The 20,996-nt window shown below is 44.4% G+C and overlaps 1 protein-coding gene and 1 long non-coding RNA gene across 11 annotated transcripts in view; both read right to left on the bottom strand.

Annotated features, from left to right (window-relative positions):
* Nucleotides 1-8,420, bottom strand: part of LOC140686436 (leucine-rich repeat-containing protein 37A-like) — a 30,847-nt gene extending 22,427 nt beyond the window's left edge. For 2 of the 9 annotated variants that reach the window (XM_072940535.1, XM_072940541.1), the window contains exons 1-3: nucleotides 8,223-8,265; nucleotides 5,818-5,889; nucleotides 537-608 (exon numbers count right to left, since the gene is read on the bottom strand). Coding sequence is in view for 4 of the 9 variants with exons in the window: in XM_072940542.1 (XP_072796643.1) it covers nucleotides 537-608; nucleotides 3,447-3,518; nucleotides 5,818-5,889; nucleotides 8,223-8,269 (263 nt within the window). In the remaining 5 variants the exon portion in view is untranslated. Of the gene's footprint in view, nucleotides 1-536; nucleotides 3,409-3,446; nucleotides 3,519-5,817; nucleotides 5,890-8,222 lie in introns of those variants that run through there. The other 7 variants (XM_072940545.1, XM_072940544.1, XM_072940539.1 and 4 more) reach the window with 5 other exon arrangements.
* Nucleotides 8,421-11,486: 3,066 nt separating this feature from the next.
* LOC140686437 (uncharacterized) lies at nucleotides 11,487-18,474 on the bottom strand. Of its 2 annotated transcripts, none has more exons than XR_012060256.1 (4): nucleotides 18,333-18,474; nucleotides 14,645-14,802; nucleotides 13,624-13,727; nucleotides 11,487-11,753 (listed from the first exon to the last, which is right to left on the bottom strand). It is a non-coding gene; the product is annotated as an uncharacterized lncRNA (long non-coding RNA). The 2 variants fall into 2 exon arrangements; XR_012060257.1 differs by lacking the exon at nucleotides 18,333-18,474 and adding an exon at nucleotides 17,420-17,633.
* Between the last annotated feature and the right edge of the window lie 2,522 nt (nucleotides 18,475-20,996).

Genomic DNA, 20,996 nt, shown 5'->3' on the forward strand with positions numbered 1-20,996 from the left:
AGAACTTTATCCTTTGGCAGTAATTCTAATTTATATGCAATGAAACATGATCTCATTATCCTTTCAATACACTAAAGAAATCTCAGTGTGGAAAATAGTTGCTTGTGAGTTATAGTTTCATGATTATATGCATGGTGCATGAGATACAAAATGGTAAATCCTCAATAAATATTTGCGGTAAGTGATCCTTTCTTCTCTAGCAAAGGGCAGTACTACTGACATTTTGGGCCGGACAACTCTTTGTTGTGGGGGGCTGTCTAGCACCCTGTAGGGGGTTTAGCAGCATCTCTGGCCTCTGTCCACCAGATGGCAGCAGCATACCTACAGTTCTGATAACCAAAAATGTGTCCAGACATTGCCAAATGTCATCTGAGTGCAAATCTTTGCGAGAGACAAAAAGGATTAGCTACATAATTCTAGTAGATTTCTAAACTAAATTTTTAATGTTTCCAAATCAGTAGCAAATTAATTTTTTATAATCATATTTATAATTTTATAAAAGTTCCCAACATAATGAAGTTATAATTGTAACTTACACAAACTCCAGAAAAGGTAGTGATTCAAATGTACCGCGTTCAATAAACTTTATTTTATTGCAAGATAAATCTCTAGGAAAAGGAAAAGGAAAATATTACCTCAATTACCTACTAGATATCTAATTAGTAGGAATAACTACTAGAGGTTAGAAGAATAATAATGAATAAGCAGCTTCTATATAACATCTAAACCTTATGAATTGTTATTCAAACCTTCCAAAGCCCCTAAACCTGCCCTCACCTATCTTAAGAGTCTCACTTTCGTTATGTTCACTAATAAAACATACACCTATATAGATGTTGGTAGATTTTGGAGGTAATGTTTCCTCAGAGCAGAATTGATTAGATAACCATTTGTGGTCTCAACAAATTCTGCATTATAAACTCAAAGTTTCTAACCTCCATATATAATTATAATGTTTAATGTGAAAATGAATACTCTATTTACACACCTCCCATTTTAATTCTGCTTTTCTATGCCAATTCAATACCAGAAGAAATAAAAGATAGCCTTTCACATGACTTGAAAGGAACTGCTCCTCTTACTAATGTCTAATTTGAACTAATTCAGTGTTATATCAAAATATTGACTTTTATTTGAAACACACACTCTTGACTATAGCTAGCTATCTTATTTCCACTGATTCTTAGTCTTCCCTTTCTCCTGGGGGGGGTGGTGGTGCAAGTGTCTTCTGACTGGTGTTTGCACCTCTAGTCTCTTCCTTTCTCAGCCATCCTCTACAGTCACCAGATTAACTCTCCAGATGTGGTTCTCAAATACCAGCATCACTTGTGAACTTACTGAAGAAATGCTCAGCTCTACTCTGGACCAACTGAATCAGCAACTGTGGGGCATAACTTGTGCTTTAACAAGCCCTCCAAGTGACTGATTCTGCTGCAGGCTCGAGTCTGTCCGAGAGCACTGCTGTGGGAACGGGGCAGCCTGGCGTGTTACCCTCGGTGTGTACTCTGCAGGTTCTCAAAGCATGCTTCCTGTGTTTTGTCTCTCTCCTACCTTCTTTTTGCAAATGTGCTCTTCCCAAGATGTCTGTCTGATGACACACAGTGGCCCTTTAAGGTCCTATTCAAACAACGCTGCTGTAACATTTTCCCTGATCCAGTTTGGAGTCTTTCTTCCCTCTTCTGAGCTCCAAAACCAACTTAGAGCTCTCATTGTCCCTCTCCACTTCTTTTTTTCTTATATAGCTGTTTTTGCAGCCCATTTCCTCTGAGTATAAACTCCTTGAATGCATGGACTAGACGGGCTCATGTGCATTGTCTATCATGGTTAAAGCCAATGTATGGACACAAAGCAAAGTCAGATATTTTTAAAATAAACAATTAGCTGGGGAGTGAACAGGAGGAAGAAAACGACTGTTTTAGAAGAAACACTCCCTTTTCTACACCTCTCCAGCACTCTGTCATCCACTTAGTGTTTCTGTATGACGGTTTGAGCTTATGTTATTTTTTTCCCCCCTGTAAGATCAGGATTTCCTAGAAGGAACTGTTTTACCTATCTTTGTGTTTACAACACTAGGCACACTGCTCGGCATATTCTTTTTTACTGATTGACATTTTTTTAAATGAGTGAGAATAACTTATGCTAACATGAAATAATCTGCTAAGAGGGTATTTCATAGTAGAAGTAATTAATGGCCCAATCCACTGTGCAGTTATCTCATTTATTTTTCTCCAAACTGTGTTTCTAAGGTTTGGAGCCCAGATGACAGAGGGAACCAGGAAGACTAATACAAAAGTGGTTGCCCCTTAAGGCTTGGATGGTTTAATAGTTAAAAGGACTATTTTTAGGGTCATGTGAAGCTCCTTATACCCACTTCCCTTAGCCTTCTATATTTGCAAGAAGAATCTCTTTGCTAAAGAGCATCATTAGTTAGCTTAGTAACGATTAATGACATACACAGCTCTGGATGCCATGGACAAAGGATAAAAATTGATCTTTTATAGCAGAGAACACAGTATCTCCTTATCTCTAAATTAACAAAAATACTATGCAAGCATTTCTTTCCTTGTACAATGAAAATGCAGAGTTTTTCATTTTGTAACTAGTGAAGTTAGGGACATTTCTAATATGCTTATTTGGTGTAAACAGTTGTAACTATACCACTTTAACCATCATCTTAAACATTTTTAATATTGGTGTAACAATTCCTGCATTGAATCCTTAACAACAGTCTGTTCTCTTGGTAACTTGAAATGTTCTGAACAATACTGTTTACATAAATCATCTACTTTAATATTTAATATTTAAATGTGAATTTAATTTAGATGAAAATTATGAGTTAATGGCATTCATATTAATGTAAGTGTTCTATATTTTCTGGTCCTGTAGGTGACAATCTGAGCTTTACTTTAATTCCTCTCATTCTACTAAAGCACCTTTTTCACACCTTTTCTGTGAAGGCCACACAGTGAGTACGTGAGGCTGTGCAGGCCACACACAGTCTCTGCCGTGTGTTTTCCTTTGTTTTTTTCCTCCGTTTTCCCACTTACAGCCCTTTAAACATCGTCCTTAACTTGGGTGCTGTGCAAATACAGATCATGGGATGGATCTGATCCGTGGGCCATAAACTAAATGTAAGTGGATGGTATATGAACACTTACATAGTAAGGTTCATATCGGTGTCTATAGTTGCTCAGACCACATTACCACTTTTCCTCTACAACTAAAAGGTATTTTTTTTATCTATATCTTGTCTATATAAATTTAAAAATTAAAAATGAATAAGAGGTATTTGATGCTAGAGATGGGCTGGGACCCTACAGACTTAGAGAATTATAGAATTTTATTGCTAAAAAAAACTGTAGAGGTTATTTAATTTAAACCCCTTAATTACTTTATCGATAATATAACTAAGAACTCATAAATAAATGATTAACTAATTAACTTACAAATACCGGAGGACTAGCAAGCCTTTAAATGAATCCTTACGTAACTCAGTCAAAGAATTATCTCTGAGAATTCTGAAAAACAAAAAGGTTATTTTTGGATCAAAATGCAAAACAATTACAATTATTTACTACATAGGACTAACTCATATATGTAGGGGAAACCTGGGTAACGGTGCCACCTAAATACCCTAACTGTTATTTTAGACATGGTGTTCTCCACTCCGGTTTCATTTAATCATTTCTTCTCACATCTACCTTTGTGTCCATCTCTTTCCATCTCACACACACACACAAGCACGCACGCATGCACACGCACACCCCTATCCACTCTTCCTCACCAAATCATGTATTTAATGCCTACTCTTCAGATCACAAGTCCTTGGTTAGAACTGAACTCTGGGCAGCACTGATGCTGCAGAGCTGCCATGCCTTTCTCGCTTTTCCCAAACTGTATCAGGAAGTCCCAGACAGAGTATATTAGGGCTGGAAATGAAGACATTTGATTTTTTTTCCCCACTGAAATTTTTTTTCAAAATTAAAATACACGTAAAATATACATACCTGTTCACTTTAATAATTAGAAATCCCCATGTAACACCATTCACGTCAAGAAAGAACACAGCCAGCGCCCCCGGAGCCCCCGCTGTGCTCCTTTCCAACTGCAGCCCTCTCCCTAGAGGGAACCACTACCCTGACTTTAATACTACTTCCCTTCCTTTTCAAATGTAGTTCTGCCTTTTATACATCAGCCACAAAGAATATAATTTATTCTTGCTTCTTGAACTTTATGTGAGTGGAATGATTTATGTATTATTCTCTATGTTCTTTCATTCAACAATATTTTGTAAATTTATTTTATTCTTGCATGTAGCATGTAGTGCTGCACGTCTAGCAACATGTGGCTACTGAGTACTTGAGTGGCTAATGTGCCTAAGGAGTTGAATTGTAATTTAATTTACTTATTTTTAAAATTAAAATGTAAAAACTGATACTCAATGTAATTATCGGAAAACTTTAAGTGTGTTTGCAACAATTTGGGTATGTGATACAACTTTTCAACTGCAAATTTTAACAAATCTAAATACAAATAAAATTTAGCAACAAAATTGAGATTTCAAAGAGTTAGTACGGACAAAAACTATGGAGACTCTCTCATTAATTTTTATACAGATTACAGGTAGATATGACAATACTTTGGATATTTTTGAAGACTTAATACAAAAAGATGTAGAATATCTTCTCAACAATGCAATTTGGAAGTTATATTCATGATTTGTCTATTCAAGCTGAATAATACAAACTGCCATGAAAAATGCCAGTTAACTGCTTTGAATATAGCCTTCCCCCTAAAATCATTATCTTATTTAACCTGACTTATCTACAAATCAATTTAAAAAAATAGAAAAATGAGTAAAGGACAGACAATTCGGAGATGAAATACAAATGCTCAGCACACATATAAAGATATTTAAATTCACAGGTACTCAGGAAAATTCAAATTCAGATGGAAGCCCTTTTATTCACCCTTCAGATCAGCCCAAAAGATGGAGACTATCCAGCAGTGGAAGGGTGTGGGGAAACAAAGGCCGTCAGGGAGTGCTGACTGGAGTGTAAACTGGCACAACTTGCTTGAGGGCAATTAGAAGTTTGTCTCTACATAGTCTTCACCCCAACAATCCCATTTCTACATATGTATTCTACAGAAATACCTGACAGGTTCACAAAGATGCGTGCACAAGGATGTTCATTGCAGCAGTGTTTGTAACAAGAAAACTGGAAATAATCTAAACACCTTTCAATACGGGCATTATTAAACTGATGCATCCATACTATGGAATATTATGCAGGAGTTTAAATAAATGGGGCAACCCTCTATGTACTGGGAGGGAAAGAAATCTAAGATGTATCATGACATTAAAGAATCATGTTGCAAGATTTTATCACTTAAGGAAAAAGATATAATAAAGTCACACAACTAACTTATTTTGTTATCTGTAAATATGTATGTAGTCAAATACATGGAAAAGAGTCTGGAAGGACTGTTTTACTAAACTCCAAATTGTGTGGGTGGGGGATTAAGGCACAAGAAGGGTTTTCACTACACATGTTATTTCATTCTTCTATATGGAGAATATAATCATGTATTATTGGTATAATGGAAAATAAGTTTAAGTTGGTTCTTGCTTATTTGAATGAGGGCCTGCCAAGTTTAATTTTTTAAATAAAAACAGAATTTCAATCAATAGTTTGGTTTGGAATGTGAAGGGGGAAATACCTTTTAACACAGCTGTTGACCTCGGAATTCTGGACCAAGAAGAATCTGACAAGGCAGTCAGTGTTTTGTATGCATATTTGGAGAGAATATACTCACAGTTTCTCCGTCCAGCGGTAAGGCTTCCAGGTATTCTCATCGACGTAAGAAATTGAGTTTCCTCGGAAATCTCTGTGAAGAAACACAGTTCATATCCTTAAATAGGTAGGGAGAGAATGAGCAGAATAAGTGAGAGAATCATGGCAACATTGTGGGGAATACTCAATGCAGAAAAGACCAGCTTTCTAACTCCCACAGCTTCTCAGCTTCCTAGTGGGCACAATTCCTAAAGATACAATAAAGATATAATGTGACACCACTGGCACAAGCAATGAGGCATCTCCTCAGAACCTGAACTTCCTATCCGTCCAATTTCTTGGATATATATTGCCAAATGTTTTGAATGTAAGTCTTTTTTCTCCCAAAGTCACTTATGTGTCTAAAATGACTCCTACAAATCAATGATAAAAATGGCAGAAATGTATCATGAGCAGCGAGTAAAGAAATCTTATGCCAGGTAACACCAAAGCTTTGGCTCAGTGCTCTCTAAATCTCTCCAGGTATTGGAAGGGCAAGGGCAGTTAGAAATTAGAGACTAAGTTGGAAATATCTCTCAGACATATTGCATAAAGAAAAGCACAGGTCACTGAGCAAGGAGTAAAGTTATTACCTCCTTAGGGGAAAAAATGCAAAGGAAAGAGACTGGAAGGAAGGACACACATCCAAATAGTAACATAGTTATCTTATGGGTGGGAGAGAGGGTGGGGAGAGAATGTCACATTTTAGCCTGTATACTTCTATGACATTTTCTTTTAAACAGTGAGAATGCATCCATGACTTACACATTTAAAAGAAGCTGTTAAGTGCTTGAGGTTCAGTTTCAACCACTAACTGTGGATGGCTTTGAATCTTTACCTTTAGCTTTGTCCTCTTCCCTCAGCCACAACGATTTAGTTTATATGCACAATTTTCAGGGGGATCAGAAATAAGTCAAAACAGATACCTGTCTGCCCACCTGCCTACGGGACATTTCCACTCAAACATAAGCCTTCTGGTTGCTTTATGTTCATCAATAAAACTGAATCCATTTCCCTCAAACTGGCTCTCCTTCCCAACTGTATTTCCACCTGTTGTACCACCATCATTCTCCTCATCAACATATTTTTCTCTCCTGTACCCCTCATCCCCTGACTCTAGGCAGTTACTGAACCTTGTCAGTTTTCCCTTTGTCGTGCTGTCAGGATTTCCTTCTCCTCCCGTCACAACCATGCTAATTCAGCCTGCTCTCACTCTCCTCCTAGGTTTTGCTACAGCATTCTGTTTGGTCTCCCTGAATCCAACCTTCCTCTCTAGATCACACTACAGATGGAATCTAAAATAAGCTTCATGTTTTCATCATTTCTCTCTTTACCTTGAAAACTTTCAATGGCTCCCCACATCTTATACAATATTTTTCAAATCCCTATTTGTAACAGTCAAGGTTTTTCATAGGATATCTTTCATTGGTGCTTAACCCAGTACTTCACAGCTAGACTGATCTCTTAAATCCTGATGATTCCTGCAGCCACGCCTTTCCCTAGACTATACTCTCTATTTTTAATCTAACAAATCATAGCCAGTCTTTAAGTTCCAGCGACAGTTTTAGCTTATCCATGCAGTTTCCCCTGACCTCCACACCTCAGTGATTCCAGGTTCTGGTTAATTTCAGCACCTCTCTGTATCTGTTAATACTCAATTACACATCACCTCCCTTTTAAGGCGTGTTCTCATTCCTCCCACCTATCACTGTGATGTTCTGGAGACAATGCCATACTTCTGTGGCTCCCACAGTACTTAGCCCTGGGTTGGGCATAAAATGGGTGCTATACATAGAAATACTGAGGGCAAAGATGAGTAATCAGTATAACTGAGGGACTGAATAAAAATAATGGCTAACACTCAGATATATGCTAGGCACTGATATAAGAGCTTTACATGTATTAACTCATCTAAATCTCACAATAATCCTACAAGACGGTGACTATGATAATCCCCACTATCCAGATGAGGAAACTGAGTCACAAAGCTAATAAACGGCAGACCTGGATTCACACCCAGGTAGTCTGACTCCAGAATCTCTACTCTTAACCACTTTGTTGTATTAACACCAATGAGATGGGGAGAGGGACATGTTGCTGTAAGGAGGATGGAGCAAAAATGGGACAAGAGAAGATGTTAAGAAATTAAACAATGGAGTAAAAAATGGAGAAGGAAAAAGAGTAGGGGCAGTTATAAGTAAAAGACTGGAGAAGAAGAAGCAATAGTAAGAAGGCGAATGAAGATAAGAAATTGCTTTTAAGAGAAACAAAAGGTAAAAACAGCAGCCAGTGTGAGCTAGGGAGATGAGGAAGACCCAGGAAGACCTCAAAGAAAGGCTGCCAGGTCAGGCAGGAGGCAGAGAACAAACGAGGAAAAGCAGTTCTTACAGGATGGTGAAGGTGCCGTTGTAGTTGCTGGGCTGCGGCACGGGCATGGTCTGGAGCCTCTCCTCTGGGCTGAGACCAGTGCAGGACAAGCTCTCATTACTGCAGATGCAGAGCTCACAGATGTTCACACTTGTGGGAGCGCTCTGTTTCGGTTACTCCTTTTCTGAGGTGTATGGTACAGAATGCACCACCGAAGGCTCAGCTGAAGCAGGTGTCTTCAGTGACCCTGGGTGCCGAGTTATGGTATCTCCCTGACCTACAGGTGGAACTGTGACTCGAGTCAGGTCTGGGTGTGCAAGTGCCACCTCAGGAGGAGGAGCTGTAGTCTTCCGGAGGACTGTAGCATGTTGAGCCTCCACAGCAGGTTCTGAAGTCATGGTTAGCTCCAGGTCTACGTGATGAGGTGTGACGCTGGACGGTGTTGTGTGCTGAACTTGACCCTTACTTGAAGTTGGAATGGTCACCTCCTGATGGGGTGGATATTCAATAACAACCTCCTTTGGTGGCTCTGGAGGCTGAGTTGGGGTCTCCTGCTTGGTTGGAGAAGGTTCAACATCCACACTGGATGCTCCAGTTACAGTAACTTCCAGGTCCACAGTGTGAACTGTGACTGGAGTGATGCTTAAAGGGGTGAGTGTCACCTCAGGGCGTTCTGGAGGGGGCGATGTGGAATGTTCAGCTTCCGTAGTAGGTTCTGAAGTCACAGTAAGCTCCAGATCCAAAGGTTTATCTATGACACTAGATAACATTAGATGCTCAGGGTGATCCTGGTCTGGTGTGGGAACTGTCACCTCCTGATACAATGAAGGCTGATGGGGCTCTGGAGGCCAAGTTGGGGTCCCTTGCATGGTTGGAGAAGGTTGAGCCTCTGTATCAGGTTCTGGACTTAGTGAAAGTCCCAGATCCAGAGGTTGAACTGTGAACTCAGTCATGGCTGGATGCTGAGCCAGCACCTGCTCTGCCTGTGGAGGTGTCACCTCAATGTATGTTGGATGAGATGTCATCTGCTGCAGGGCTGCAGAGTGTCCAGCCTCTGTAAGAGGCCCTGGAGTCATGGTAAGCCCCAGGTCCAAAGGTTTATCAGTGACACTGGGCGAGCTGGAATGCTGAGCTTGATTCTGTCCTGGTGTTCCAACTGTCATCTCAACCTCCTTAGGTGGCTCTGGAGGTTGAGCCGGGGCTTCCTCCTGGACCGAAGAAAGCCCCACCCCCTCAGGGGGACCTGTAGTGTGAGCTGTGGCCTCTTGTTGTCCTGGGAAAGATTCAACCTTCCCCGGGTGCTCCGGAGATGGAGAAAGAGGCTTAGACTGGATTTGAGAAAATTCAGCCTGCTCGGGGGAAACAGGAAAATGAGCAGAGCCCTCCTGCTGCTCTGGAGAACTTTCAGCCTCCTTAGCAGGCTCTGGAGTGACCGTAAGTTCCAAGTCCACAGGTTTAAGTGTAACACTTGACAGGTTGGAGTGAGCTGGATACTTACTTCCAGGTCGAGCTGCTGCCTCATCACTCGCTGGAAACTGAGGTGCATTCTCACCAGGGAACCCCAGAACTTGCGCTGGGGCCTCTTGCTGGAGTGGGGCAGAGTCATACTCAGGGCGCTCTGCAGGCTGAGCCTGGGCCTCCTGAGGGAATGGAGGAGGTTCCGCCTCCTCAGGATGCTCTGCAGGCTGAGCCTGGGCCTCCTGAGGGAATAGAGGAGGTTCCGCCTCCTCAGGATGCTCTGCAGGCTGAGCCTGGGCCTCCTGCTCAAGTGAAGGTTGCACCTCCTCGGGGCTCTCTGGAGGCTGAGACGCAGCTTCCTCTTGGACAGGAGAAGGTTCCACCTCCTCAGGGCTCTCTGGAGGCTGAGGCAGGGCCTCCTGCTGGGCTGTGGTAAAGTCGCCTTCCTTAGCAGGCTCTGGAGTGACCGTAAGTTCCAAATCCACCGGTTTAAGTGTAACACTGGATGGGTTGGAGTGAGCTGGATACTTACTTCCAGGTCGAGCTGCTGCCTCCTCACTCGCTGGAAACTGAGGTACAGTCTCACCAGGGAACCCTGAAACTTGCGCTGGGGCCTCTTGCTGGAGTGGGGCAGAGTCATACTCAGGGTGCTCTGCAGGCTGAGCCTGGGCCTCCTGAGGGAATGGAGGAGGTTCCGACTCCTCAGGATGCTCTGCAGGCTGAGAGGGGGCCTCCTGCGGAACTGGAGAAGTTTCAACCACATTAGTGACCTCTGGAGTTATAGTAAGTGCTAGATCCACAGGGTTAACAGTGACACTGTGCAGGGCTGACTGCTGAGCTTCATTCTCATTGGGACCATTTACCTCATGAGGCCTTAATTGTTCAGCTAAAACCTCCTGAAGCCCTCCCTCCCCCAGAGGGACGGCAGCGCCTACTTCCTCAGGGCCCTCTGAAGGCTGAGACAGAGCCCCCTGCTGAAGTGGAGGTGGTTCTGTCTCTCCAGTGGCCTCTGGACGCTGAGCCTGGGCCTCTACCTGGGGCGGAAAAGAGTCAACCGTCTCAGGGGTCTGTGGATTTTGAGCAGGACCCTCTTGCTGGGGTGGAGACTCAACCTCCTGAGTGGGCTCTGGACGCTGAGCCTGGGCCTCCTGCAGGGATGAGGACATTTCAGCCTCCTCAGGGGGCTCTGGAGGCTGATCTGGGCTTCCCAGAAGATCCAAAGGTAGATCTATATCTACAGCTTTGATCTTATTACCTTCAGGTCGAGACAGAGCTGGGGCCTGATTCTGATCCCAGCCTAGCACTGGAACCTCCTCTGGGAGCTTTTGATGCTGGGTTAGCTTGTCATTCTCACCTTGACGTGGAACAGCAATATCCTGATATGGCCCTGCAGGCAGGTCTCCATTTGACTCCACGTCCGGGTACAGAAGCGAAGTCTCAGACTCCTGTGTGAAAGAATTAAAGTCCCCTGATTGTGAGTTGGGGGTCTGCTGGACAGAGCCCAGGGACCACCTCAGGGGCCATCCCTGGACCAGAAGCCAGAGTGGCTGCCAAGCAAAGAGCTGCAGCAACCAAAAATACTGGGGAAACATAACACAAAGACGATTTGGGCACAGTGACACAGGCTAGTAGGAAACGGGCCAGGCACACTGAACAGACACCGAAGCGAAATGCCAGCTTGGCTACACGTGCACCCCTCTCCTGCCTCGTGCCCCACCCTGTAGTGACACCTCTTTTATTAGGTCAGAGTGGACATGCAACCACAGTCAGGCTTTTTCCCAGGGCCCAAGCCATCCTTCCCCCAGCAAAGGTGACTCTTACCTCCTGCCAGGCCCTCTCTCCAACCTCAGCCTGGCCCCCCGCACAACGAGGCAGGATTTGGGCTGCAGACCAGAGTGGCCCCAGACTCCAGCAGTGCAGGGGTGGGGGTGAGGTGGTGCAGAGCTTCCCAAGGAAGTCACAGGGCCCGGCCTTCTGGGAGACTCAGAAGTGCTAGCCCAGTTCTGGGCATCTGAACTCCTCCTCCTCAAAGCTGACATCTGAGAGACATTCTTCCTCCCCTTGGCCACACTGCTTCCAAGAAAAGTAGCTGACCTACAAAACGAGCACCAGTTAGGGCGGCGGGAGGGGAATACACCTTACAGTTAGATATTCTAAAATGTTGCCATGTCCTCTGAACTCTCAGCATCCATGTCTGATTATAAAATTCACCACTCTATTATTAGGGGTTACCACTGAATCAGTGATGACTCCAGAGTTTCTGCAGGAAGGGTTTTGGAGTAGGTGAGCAATTCACTCTGAGAAAGAGTGTTGGAAACCAAGCGAACAGCCCTTTACATTAGCATGGGAAAATTTCCCCATCTCACCTTGTCTCAGCACAGCCATTAGTCTAGAAACAATTACAATGCCCCTTTCCAGAGGTCTACCCTGTGTGCACACACGGAGAAGACACCTAGAATGTTAAAGTCAGCATGTTGGGGGGAGGTATAGCTCTGCAGTTAGTGTGTACCTAGCACGCACAAGGTCCTGGATTCAATCCCAGTACCTCCATTAAAAATAGTGGGGAAAGGGGTGGGAAGGGATAAACTGGGCGTTGGAGACTTGCAGATACTAACTACTATAAATAAAATAGATGAACAAGTTTATACTGTATAGCACAGGGAACGATATTCAGTATGTTCTAGTAACTTATGGTTAAAGAATAAGAAAACAAATCTATGTATGTCCCTATATGACTGTGTATTGTGCTGTACACCAGAAATTGACACAACATTGTAAACTGACTACACTTCAATAAAATAATTTTTAAGAAATAGAATATATGTAAATAAATAAATAAATACAAACTTGATTACCTCCTCCCTCTCAAAAAATAAAGTCAGCATGTTAAATAATTTTCTTGAAATACTGCAAATAGCACCCACTTTACTTCCTTCACAGCCCTTATAATCATCTCTCTAATTTAGTCCTTTTTAATTGTCTGGCACACCCTCTGGCCACTAAACTCCATGGAGAAGGCGCTTCAGATTTCTCCCAGCGTTAAGAACATGATGGTTTTTAAATGGAATTGATTCCAAGATTGGCCAATGAGGAAAGGGTCTGTTGTTATAATCGGCTTTCTTAAAATTTTAGCATCGATACTGAATCCCTTCCTCTCACATTTCACAAGAAGCTAGACTTCTTAAAGCACAAACATGGATATGATTCAAGTGTCCCTGAATTTAAAATAATTTGGTATAAATTGAATTAAAATAATTATCTTGTGCAGAAGAAACTTCAAATACTTTTTCAGAACGTAACCATCTTCTCTTTCTCTACTTTGTTCCCTTCATAACAAACTTGGCAATGCTGGGTGAGTTACATAACTAGAAATCTAGCTGCACAAGAAGTTCTCAATGACATGAAACACATTTTTACTCCTTAAAAAAATCTTACATGCAGTACATTAATATTTTCTTTTAGAAATTACTTTGACAACTTAATCCCTAATTCAGGACATCCATATAATTAATTTATACAAAGGTTTTTGAGTAAAATACTTCACATAAAATATATATGAGATGCTGAGATTTGGTAACAACACAGCTTATTTGAAAGGCATTCATAGTTTTCAAATGCTGCAGCATAATCCCACTTTAGGCCATAGTTACTTGGTTCCTAAATGCTTGGGATTCTGCTTGAGAGGAGTTTTAAAAGACCTGTGTCTTCTCCTGTGTCCACAACTGTAGAATCACACTGACGGCCCTCAATTCTGCTCTCCAAATTTCAAACAAGGGGTCAGAGCCAAGGGTAAGGACAACCAAGAAAGTCTTAGAGTGAGGAGGATATAGTTCAAGTGGCAGAGAACATGCTTAGCAAGCACGAGGTCCTGGGTTCTACCCCCAGCACCTCCTCTAAAAACAAGTAAATAAATGAGAAAACCTAATTACTGCCCTCGTCAAAAAAAAAAAAAAAAAAGTCTTACCTAAAACCACAACCAGCAGTTTCTGGAATGCATCTGTCATAGCCTTTTGAATAGCAAGCTTCCGGGTTATCTTCCTTTTCATAAGGTATGATAATGTAATGGCCCTAAATCCAAGAAAAACAAAGACTTAAAATGCCTATCTGAATAACTGATTTTTGTTATACATTTAAAAAGAAAAGTGCATCTATGATTCTTAGATCACTATCGCAGCAACTAAGGGCAGGCACAACACACGCGTGTGGCTGAATGGCTCTGTTGTAGATATATCCTGGCAGGACAGCTTTTTACCACCCAGATCGATTCTGGAAGTTCCTGAAGTGCTAGACAGGAGATGCAAGCCAAAAATGTGGCACACATCTCACATCAGATTTCAAATGGACAAGCTGAAGCTACACTCCTGCTCTCCCGTGCATAAACGGCTGGAATTGTACACAGAGACAGATTTGGTGGTGGTGCAGATAGTCTGGCCTCTCCCAGAGCATCAGCCACTCAGGTGGATTGTGGAGCCTCCTCCACTCCATTAACAGACCTGCCTCTGACTTAAAACCCTAACCCCAAATGCCACGGGTTCTAGGAAAAAAAACTCAGTTCCAGCTGGAAAAACCTTTCTAGGGATCTACATTTGACTTTATCCACTCAAGTCCTTGTATAGGAAGCAAAGGACAGAACATTTACACAAGAGTTTAAATCTTTAGATGATGATTCTATTGGGATAACTGAAGGCTACAAGAAATCTGTATTGGAAAGGACTATTTTAGCACAAAACAAATTATTAACCAAAAATGGGGGAAAAAATTTTCCCTCCTAAGCTTGACAGGTCGTCAGCTCTAAAATTTTAGAGTTAAAGGTTCTATCAGGCATTGCCTAAGATAAGAACCTATATGGCAAGGCTGAAAAACTCTGCTCAGGGATTTAGTTGCTTAGCCAGGGTGATGATGTAACTGAAAAAAACAGTTTTAGAAAGAAAGGAAAAAGGAGAAATCCCACCCCCTCACCACCCACCACACACTGGAAATCAGACCTTCCTCCAGCTTGTGCAAGGGTTCCTCGGCCATGCCAGCTCCAGGACTCCTGCCCTCATAGGACGGCAACAACACCTCTAAAGCACAGAACTCCAGGCTTTGCTTCGATGTTGTGCCACAGTATCTTCATTTCCCCTTTTTCAAGGTCAGAAAGATCCTGAAGCCGGTAGAATTTTGGTGATGAGTTTTTTTGTTTTTTGTTTTTTTTTAATGGAGGTACTGGCGGTTGATCCCAGGACCTCATGCATGCTAAGCACATGCTCTACCACTGAGTTACACCCCTACCCAGGACTCTGAATTAAAGTCAATTCTTCAAGATATTTTCTTATTATGAGTAAAAACTAAACTCCAGCAAGCCCACTTAATAGTAGAGGTGTCCCGTTGCTTCAAAATCAAGTAAGGCTTGCAAATGAATTACTAGATATGGACAACTATTTTTTATTATATACCATACAGATACTGGAGAAAATTATGAACACCACCACCAAGTCAATGAGATTATCGTTAATTCTACATGGAAGGTCAATGCTCAGAAACTCGTCTTTCACATCTCCCCACAACCCAGTTCTAATCTTCTCTCTGAAGTCTAGGATTTCAATGTTGAAAGGAGTCTGGTTAGTCAAAGAAAATCTACAGTTTACCTTTATGATCCTTTTTGACCATCCATTGAATCCAAAGTAGAAATTGGCCAATTCTTGGCACCTGGAGCTGCTTAGGGCAAGGGCATTAAGTTGAACTGCCTTACGTCTGGTGCCCAGATGAACCTAAAGACCTAACAGGCCTAAAAATATCACAACTTGACACAGAGACTTATTTTGGATACACCTGAGATTTATCAATACCAATTTCATAGAGTGGTTGTGAAGATTAAATAGAACCACAGTTTAAGCAATCAGATCATAGGAAGCCCTAAATAAATGTTATTACTTTTAAATCAATACTTTTCTGTATCACTTCCAGGGCCCCTGATTAATCAGAAGGTTTCCCTGACCTCTGGTGGTGAAGGTGATGATGCAAGCAACCAAGGAAGTCCTGCAGAAGCCTCTTACAGGCTTGTGGGTAAGCAAAGGAAGTTAACAGTTTTAGTCATGTCATCCTGTAGCTCCTGCTTGAGAATATGACCTGAAGAGGAGATAAGATGGACCTGCCACTGAAGTAGGACCTGAACCTGTAGCAGCCCCGCTCCCCAAGTTACTAAACCCTGTGAGAAGAAGGAACACACATACCTCTATACATTTTATAAACAACTAAAAGAATTAGCATTCTTCTAGCATCATCTGCATTAGCAAGCTTCTTTGAGAGTGCAAATATCTCGTGTTAACTCTCTAAATAACTTACACATTACTGTGGATTTCTCACATTGCTAGTTCTTTCTTAAATCTCTATTTCAACTTTAGATAGGATGTAGTATACAAATACATTCATAAAAATTTAAATAATACAAACAAATTCAAAGTGTTATTGTTTTTTTTTTTCTTTTTCTCATCCAGCCCGCTTGCCCAAAAGATGGGAGGATGCGGTCAACTCCTCCAAAGAAAAGGCACAGACGAAGAGGCAGACAAGAAAATCATTACAAGTCTCTGCCCAGGGAAGGCAACAGTGCCAGGTGTCTCCTTGAGGATAGGCACAGGACGGTTCTTCCCTCACCAGGGGACCAGTCCAAGGGGTCCAATCTCCTGCTCCAGGAGCTACGTGGTAGCAGAGCCAGCCTTAGGCTGGGTCCCACCCCTGGCTGGGCTCCTGGGGCTGGCCTAGGCTGTGAGTGGGCTCCCTGGGGGAAGTGGAACCAGCAGAGGAGGCCCCTGCTAGGGGAAGACCATGAAGAGAGAATGGAGCCGCCCTAGCCCTGGTCCCCATCATTCCATGCTTCCCCCTGGTCTAGATCAATCTGACCTGGGCTGACCCTCCCTGCCCCACCCCAGCCCACACCTTCAGAAGGCTGGCCTGGGGGGGCCCCTGTGTGAGGCACTGGCCTCAAGACCTGATTCTGTAAGGTGTTGACAAAAGAAAAAGTACACATCGAGGCAACAGGAGAGGAACAAAACAGCCAACACTGGAAGGGACTCAAGACACTAGGACAACCCCATCCCCTACCACTGGGGCAATGGAGCCCCAAAAGCCTGCTGGGCCCTCCAAAACCCTAACAGCCTCTAGAGACCTGGGCCCATCCCTCTCTTCACAAAGACCTTTCTCACCAGGAACTCCTCGTCTTCTGCTGGGTGGGAAAGGAGCCCAGCAAACAATGGGGGAACAATCCTTCCGTCCTGTCCCTTCCTGAACACCTCCCCAGGGCACTCCCCTCAGGTTTCTGGGTCTCTCCCTCTCTCTCCGTAAAGCACACCATAAACATATCACTCTGTTCTGAGCAAACAGCGCCTCGCTCACTTCTCAAGACCTGTCCTTAGTCCCACTACTCAGTCACAGCTCCTGGCCCCTTCTCCCTCTCTGTTCCACACCAGCAGGTCTCACCTGCTCCTATTCTAATTCATGCTACGAAGCCAGCTACTCTGCCCGCCTCACCTCCAATGGCAACAGACCTTTTCCACCCCACACCTAAACACCACAGCTGTCCCCAGTCACTCCCCACTCTGCACGCCCATCACTCCGCTACACTCCCACCTGCCATCACTAACCACTTGGCCCAGCGGAGCTCTGTAACTTCCCCCTTTACTCTGCCTCCACCATTCTCTTACTTATACCCCATTACCGTTACTCCGCACTCAGTACCCCAACCCCTTTGACCCCTGCAGTCCCAGGGCCCAGGCGCTACTGACCCAACATGCCGAGGGCACAGGCGGCCGCGCCGCGCGCGGGCAACAGGGGTCCGTGGGTTGAGTACATGGTCCAGCACGGAGTGGGGAGGCCTGACCGGGGCTCGCGCCTCCTCAGCGGCCGCCGCCGTTCCGCCCGCCGCCGGCCCGCTGGCAGTCGCCGCTCAGGCCTGGGGGGAGCTGGAGGCCTTTACCGCATGCCCCACCCCATGCGGGGAGGGGCTCTGCCGGGCGCGCCTGCGCACAGCACCGCCTGCCTCCCGCCGCCGGAGGGGCGCGGGGAGGTCAGAGCGCGCCGGCCCCGCCCCGCCCCCCGGCGCGCGCGGTGGTCGTTACCGGGCGCGCTGCACCCGGGCTATCGGCACCGCCCCTCCCTCTCCCTCCTCTCGCGCGAAGCCAGGCAGACAAGGCAGGCGTGGCGCGCTGCGCGTGCGGCCCCCTCCCTTCCCCGATTGCTGGCTCGCTCCATCCCTCCCTCGCAGCTCCAGCGGGTAATGGCTCTGGCCCCTTGTGCCCCTGCTGCTGGCGCCGCGCACCGCCTTTCTGGACCGGGCCACGGCTCAGCGCCAAGTCGACCTCTGGCCCGGAGAAGGCATGCAGACCAGCGTGCGTGCGTCCGTGAGGTCCCAGAGAGCTCTGCGCAGAAAGACCGGCGCCTCCCTTCCCTCCGCCAAAGCACTATTCTTTATTGATTTGTTTGTGCACCCTTCCTCATCAGAAATTTATAAGCTCCTTAAGGGCGAGGGATCACCTGGCAGTACAAGGCTTGGTGGGGGTCACATGGCGGCAGGGGCTCAGCCAGGGGTCACCTTGCGGCGCGAGGCTCGGGCGAGGGGGTGGTCACCTGGCCTGGGACTCCCAGTTATTGGGGCTAGGGCAGCTTCCTCCATCCCTCCCTCCACTCTGGCCAGCTCACCTGCAAGGCCTTGGTTCCTGGTCCGGAGCTCAGCTCCCACACCAGCAAGGTTTTGTTACTTCGGGTGGGAACCACGAAAGGCACCAACTCCGCCATCCCACTAGTGGTCACCACGCAAGCGCCGCTCAGACACAAGCAGTACTGCGCCTGCGCAAGGAGCGCCCGCGCTTTTTTTTTTTTTTTTTTTTTTTTTAAAGGGAGCGTGAGAGGGGCTGGGCCAGCTTGGCGGGGGTGGGGCGAGGGCGGTGCTCTGACCACTCCTTCGCCCCTCCCACTCTGGGCCGGTCTTCCGCCGCCCGGCAACCTTGAGGTCTTCGGAGTTCAGGGCTTCTATTCAAGTGTATTTTTAGGGTAGAGTCCAAAGGGTGAATTTACAGGATCAAGTGGTGCAGATGTCTTTAGAGCAGCTGGCTTCATTTTCAAACCCACAGAAGACTGGAGTACTAGATAGTTACCATTAACTACCCACAGAACTTTAAAAGTTTAAACTTCCCAACTCTGTGGAATGTGACCACTAAAGATGAAATCCTTTGACCTAAGAGTGTTTGCATGAGTTTTAAATATATCAAGGTATAGCTCATTAAAGCTATCAACTGTTTAACATGAAATCCTTAAAAAGAATTCCCTGACTTTCCTTCGTGATTTTGGTAAATTATGTATGTGAGCTGGTGGAGGTCAGATGATGTTAGAAGTTGGGCGGCAAGGTGAGGAGAGAGAAATTTAGAGAAAGTTAGTCCAATTAGGGCACCGACAGTGGAGCTCCTGGTGCCTGAGAAGGGTTGTTCTCGGCATCCTAAAAGTTGGCTATGTTACTGGGGAAACAGAACAGCTCCCTTGAGGTTTCCAAAGAATGGTCTTCAGACCCATGATGGGCTGTGATGAAGTTTTTACTAGTTCTCAGCAAAATGGGAAAAGGACGATATAATCAAGGTTTAAATTTTTTCTCACAGAATGAAATCTATTCCTTTGTATTATCCTACAAGTATGACTTACCTTCAATTTGATGCTAAAAATTGTCTTCTGAAGAGATACTGATAAAGGATAGCTGTTTTGATTAATACTTAGGCATTAAAATAAAAAGTTGGAAACTTTCACAGTCTTAATTTTTTTTTCTTTGACGTTTTACTGGCCTGTGAAATCCAAAAGTCTGGGAATCACTGAATAGTCAAGTCACTCATTTTATAGCTGAAGGAGTTAAAGCTCAGAGTAGGGTTATGAGTGGCTCAAGATAAAACCCGAGTTTAGTCAGACAGGACTGATGGTGGCTCTGGGCAGGGCATTCCTCCAACTGTCCCTTTTCTGTCTCTGCAGTGTCCTTAAGCAGGTTTTACTCCACATCAGCACCTTCTAAGCAAAGCAGATCCTGAAGCTTTTCTAATCATCTAGATTCTAGCCTATTCTCCCAAAGTACCCCCAAATCACTCGAACCTGGCACCTGACACCATTTCTCCCCCCCACTCCCTTCTCCACCTCAATATACCAGACCGTTAGCCCCACCCATGGCCTATTTCAGAGCTTTCTTATTTCAAAAATAGTTGGCTTTGGATTTGTGCTATTTGTCTGCCATATTATATTTATCCTTCTTTTTTGGGGTGGTGGGGGGAGGTAATTTGGTTTATTTATTGAATTATTTTTTTAAATGGAGGTACTGAGGATTGAACCCAGGACCTCCTGCATGCTAAGCACGTGCTCTACCACGTGAGCTATACCCTCCCCAAAAATAGTTGGCTTTGGAGGAATAACTTAAATCCTAATACTGTTTCAAACCAATAATTATTGATTTTATTACCATTGTATTCATTGTATGTATCTATTCATTGTCTCCATTATGCATGTGTGTGTCTGCTTCCCCAGCTAGATTATGAACGCATCATGAACAATAGTTATGCTTTATCGTCTAGTCCCTAGCACACTCCTACTCTGTTAGGTACTCATATACATGTGGAATTAATAATGAATAAATTAACACAGTCTTTGCACAAGGAATGCTTTAATAATCCCCAAAATATAGATACTTCTTCATTAGGGTCTTCTTGGTTTGCAAATGACAGTCAGGGAACCAGGGGCCTGGGCCTGGATGGGAACAAGGAGGAAGTCCTAGAACATCATCTACTTCTGGGGCTCTGGTCAGTTTTATTTGTAAATGGAAGGGAAGAAAATAAAAGGAAGTGGAGGCAAGAGGAAGAAGAAATGAGGAATTCCAAAGTGAGGAGAGGAATTCTGGAGTGACTCCACCACAGGCCTGTCCCCTGCCTCATCCCAGGTGGCATCCTGTCATCCAGCAGGAGAGTGGCCGGCCTGCACAGTGCAGCCTGTATTTTACCCTGTGGAGAGAAAGAAGACTGGTTCTTGCTTTCAACTTACCAGCTGCTTCCCCACCCACATGACCCAGAACTTAGTGAGGCTTCCATGCAGAGCGACGCCCAGCATCCCCTTCATTCCCAGCAGTCTAATCTGTCCTCCCTTGGCCCCTCTGGTTCTTCCCTTAAATTCGTTTATCCGTGCTGTTTGCCCTCTTCCCCCATTTAGTTTGCTTCCACTTTTTTTTTAATAGATGTACTGAGGATTGAATCCAGGACCTCCTGCATGCTGAGCATGAACTCTACCACTGAGCTCTACACCCCCCACCACAGGCTTTTAAAAATTTATTATTATTATTATTAT

The sequence above is a fragment of the Vicugna pacos genome, chromosome 16, assembly GCF_048564905.1.
Source record: "Vicugna pacos chromosome 16, VicPac4, whole genome shotgun sequence".
NCBI lineage: Eukaryota > Metazoa > Chordata > Mammalia > Artiodactyla > Camelidae > Vicugna > Vicugna pacos.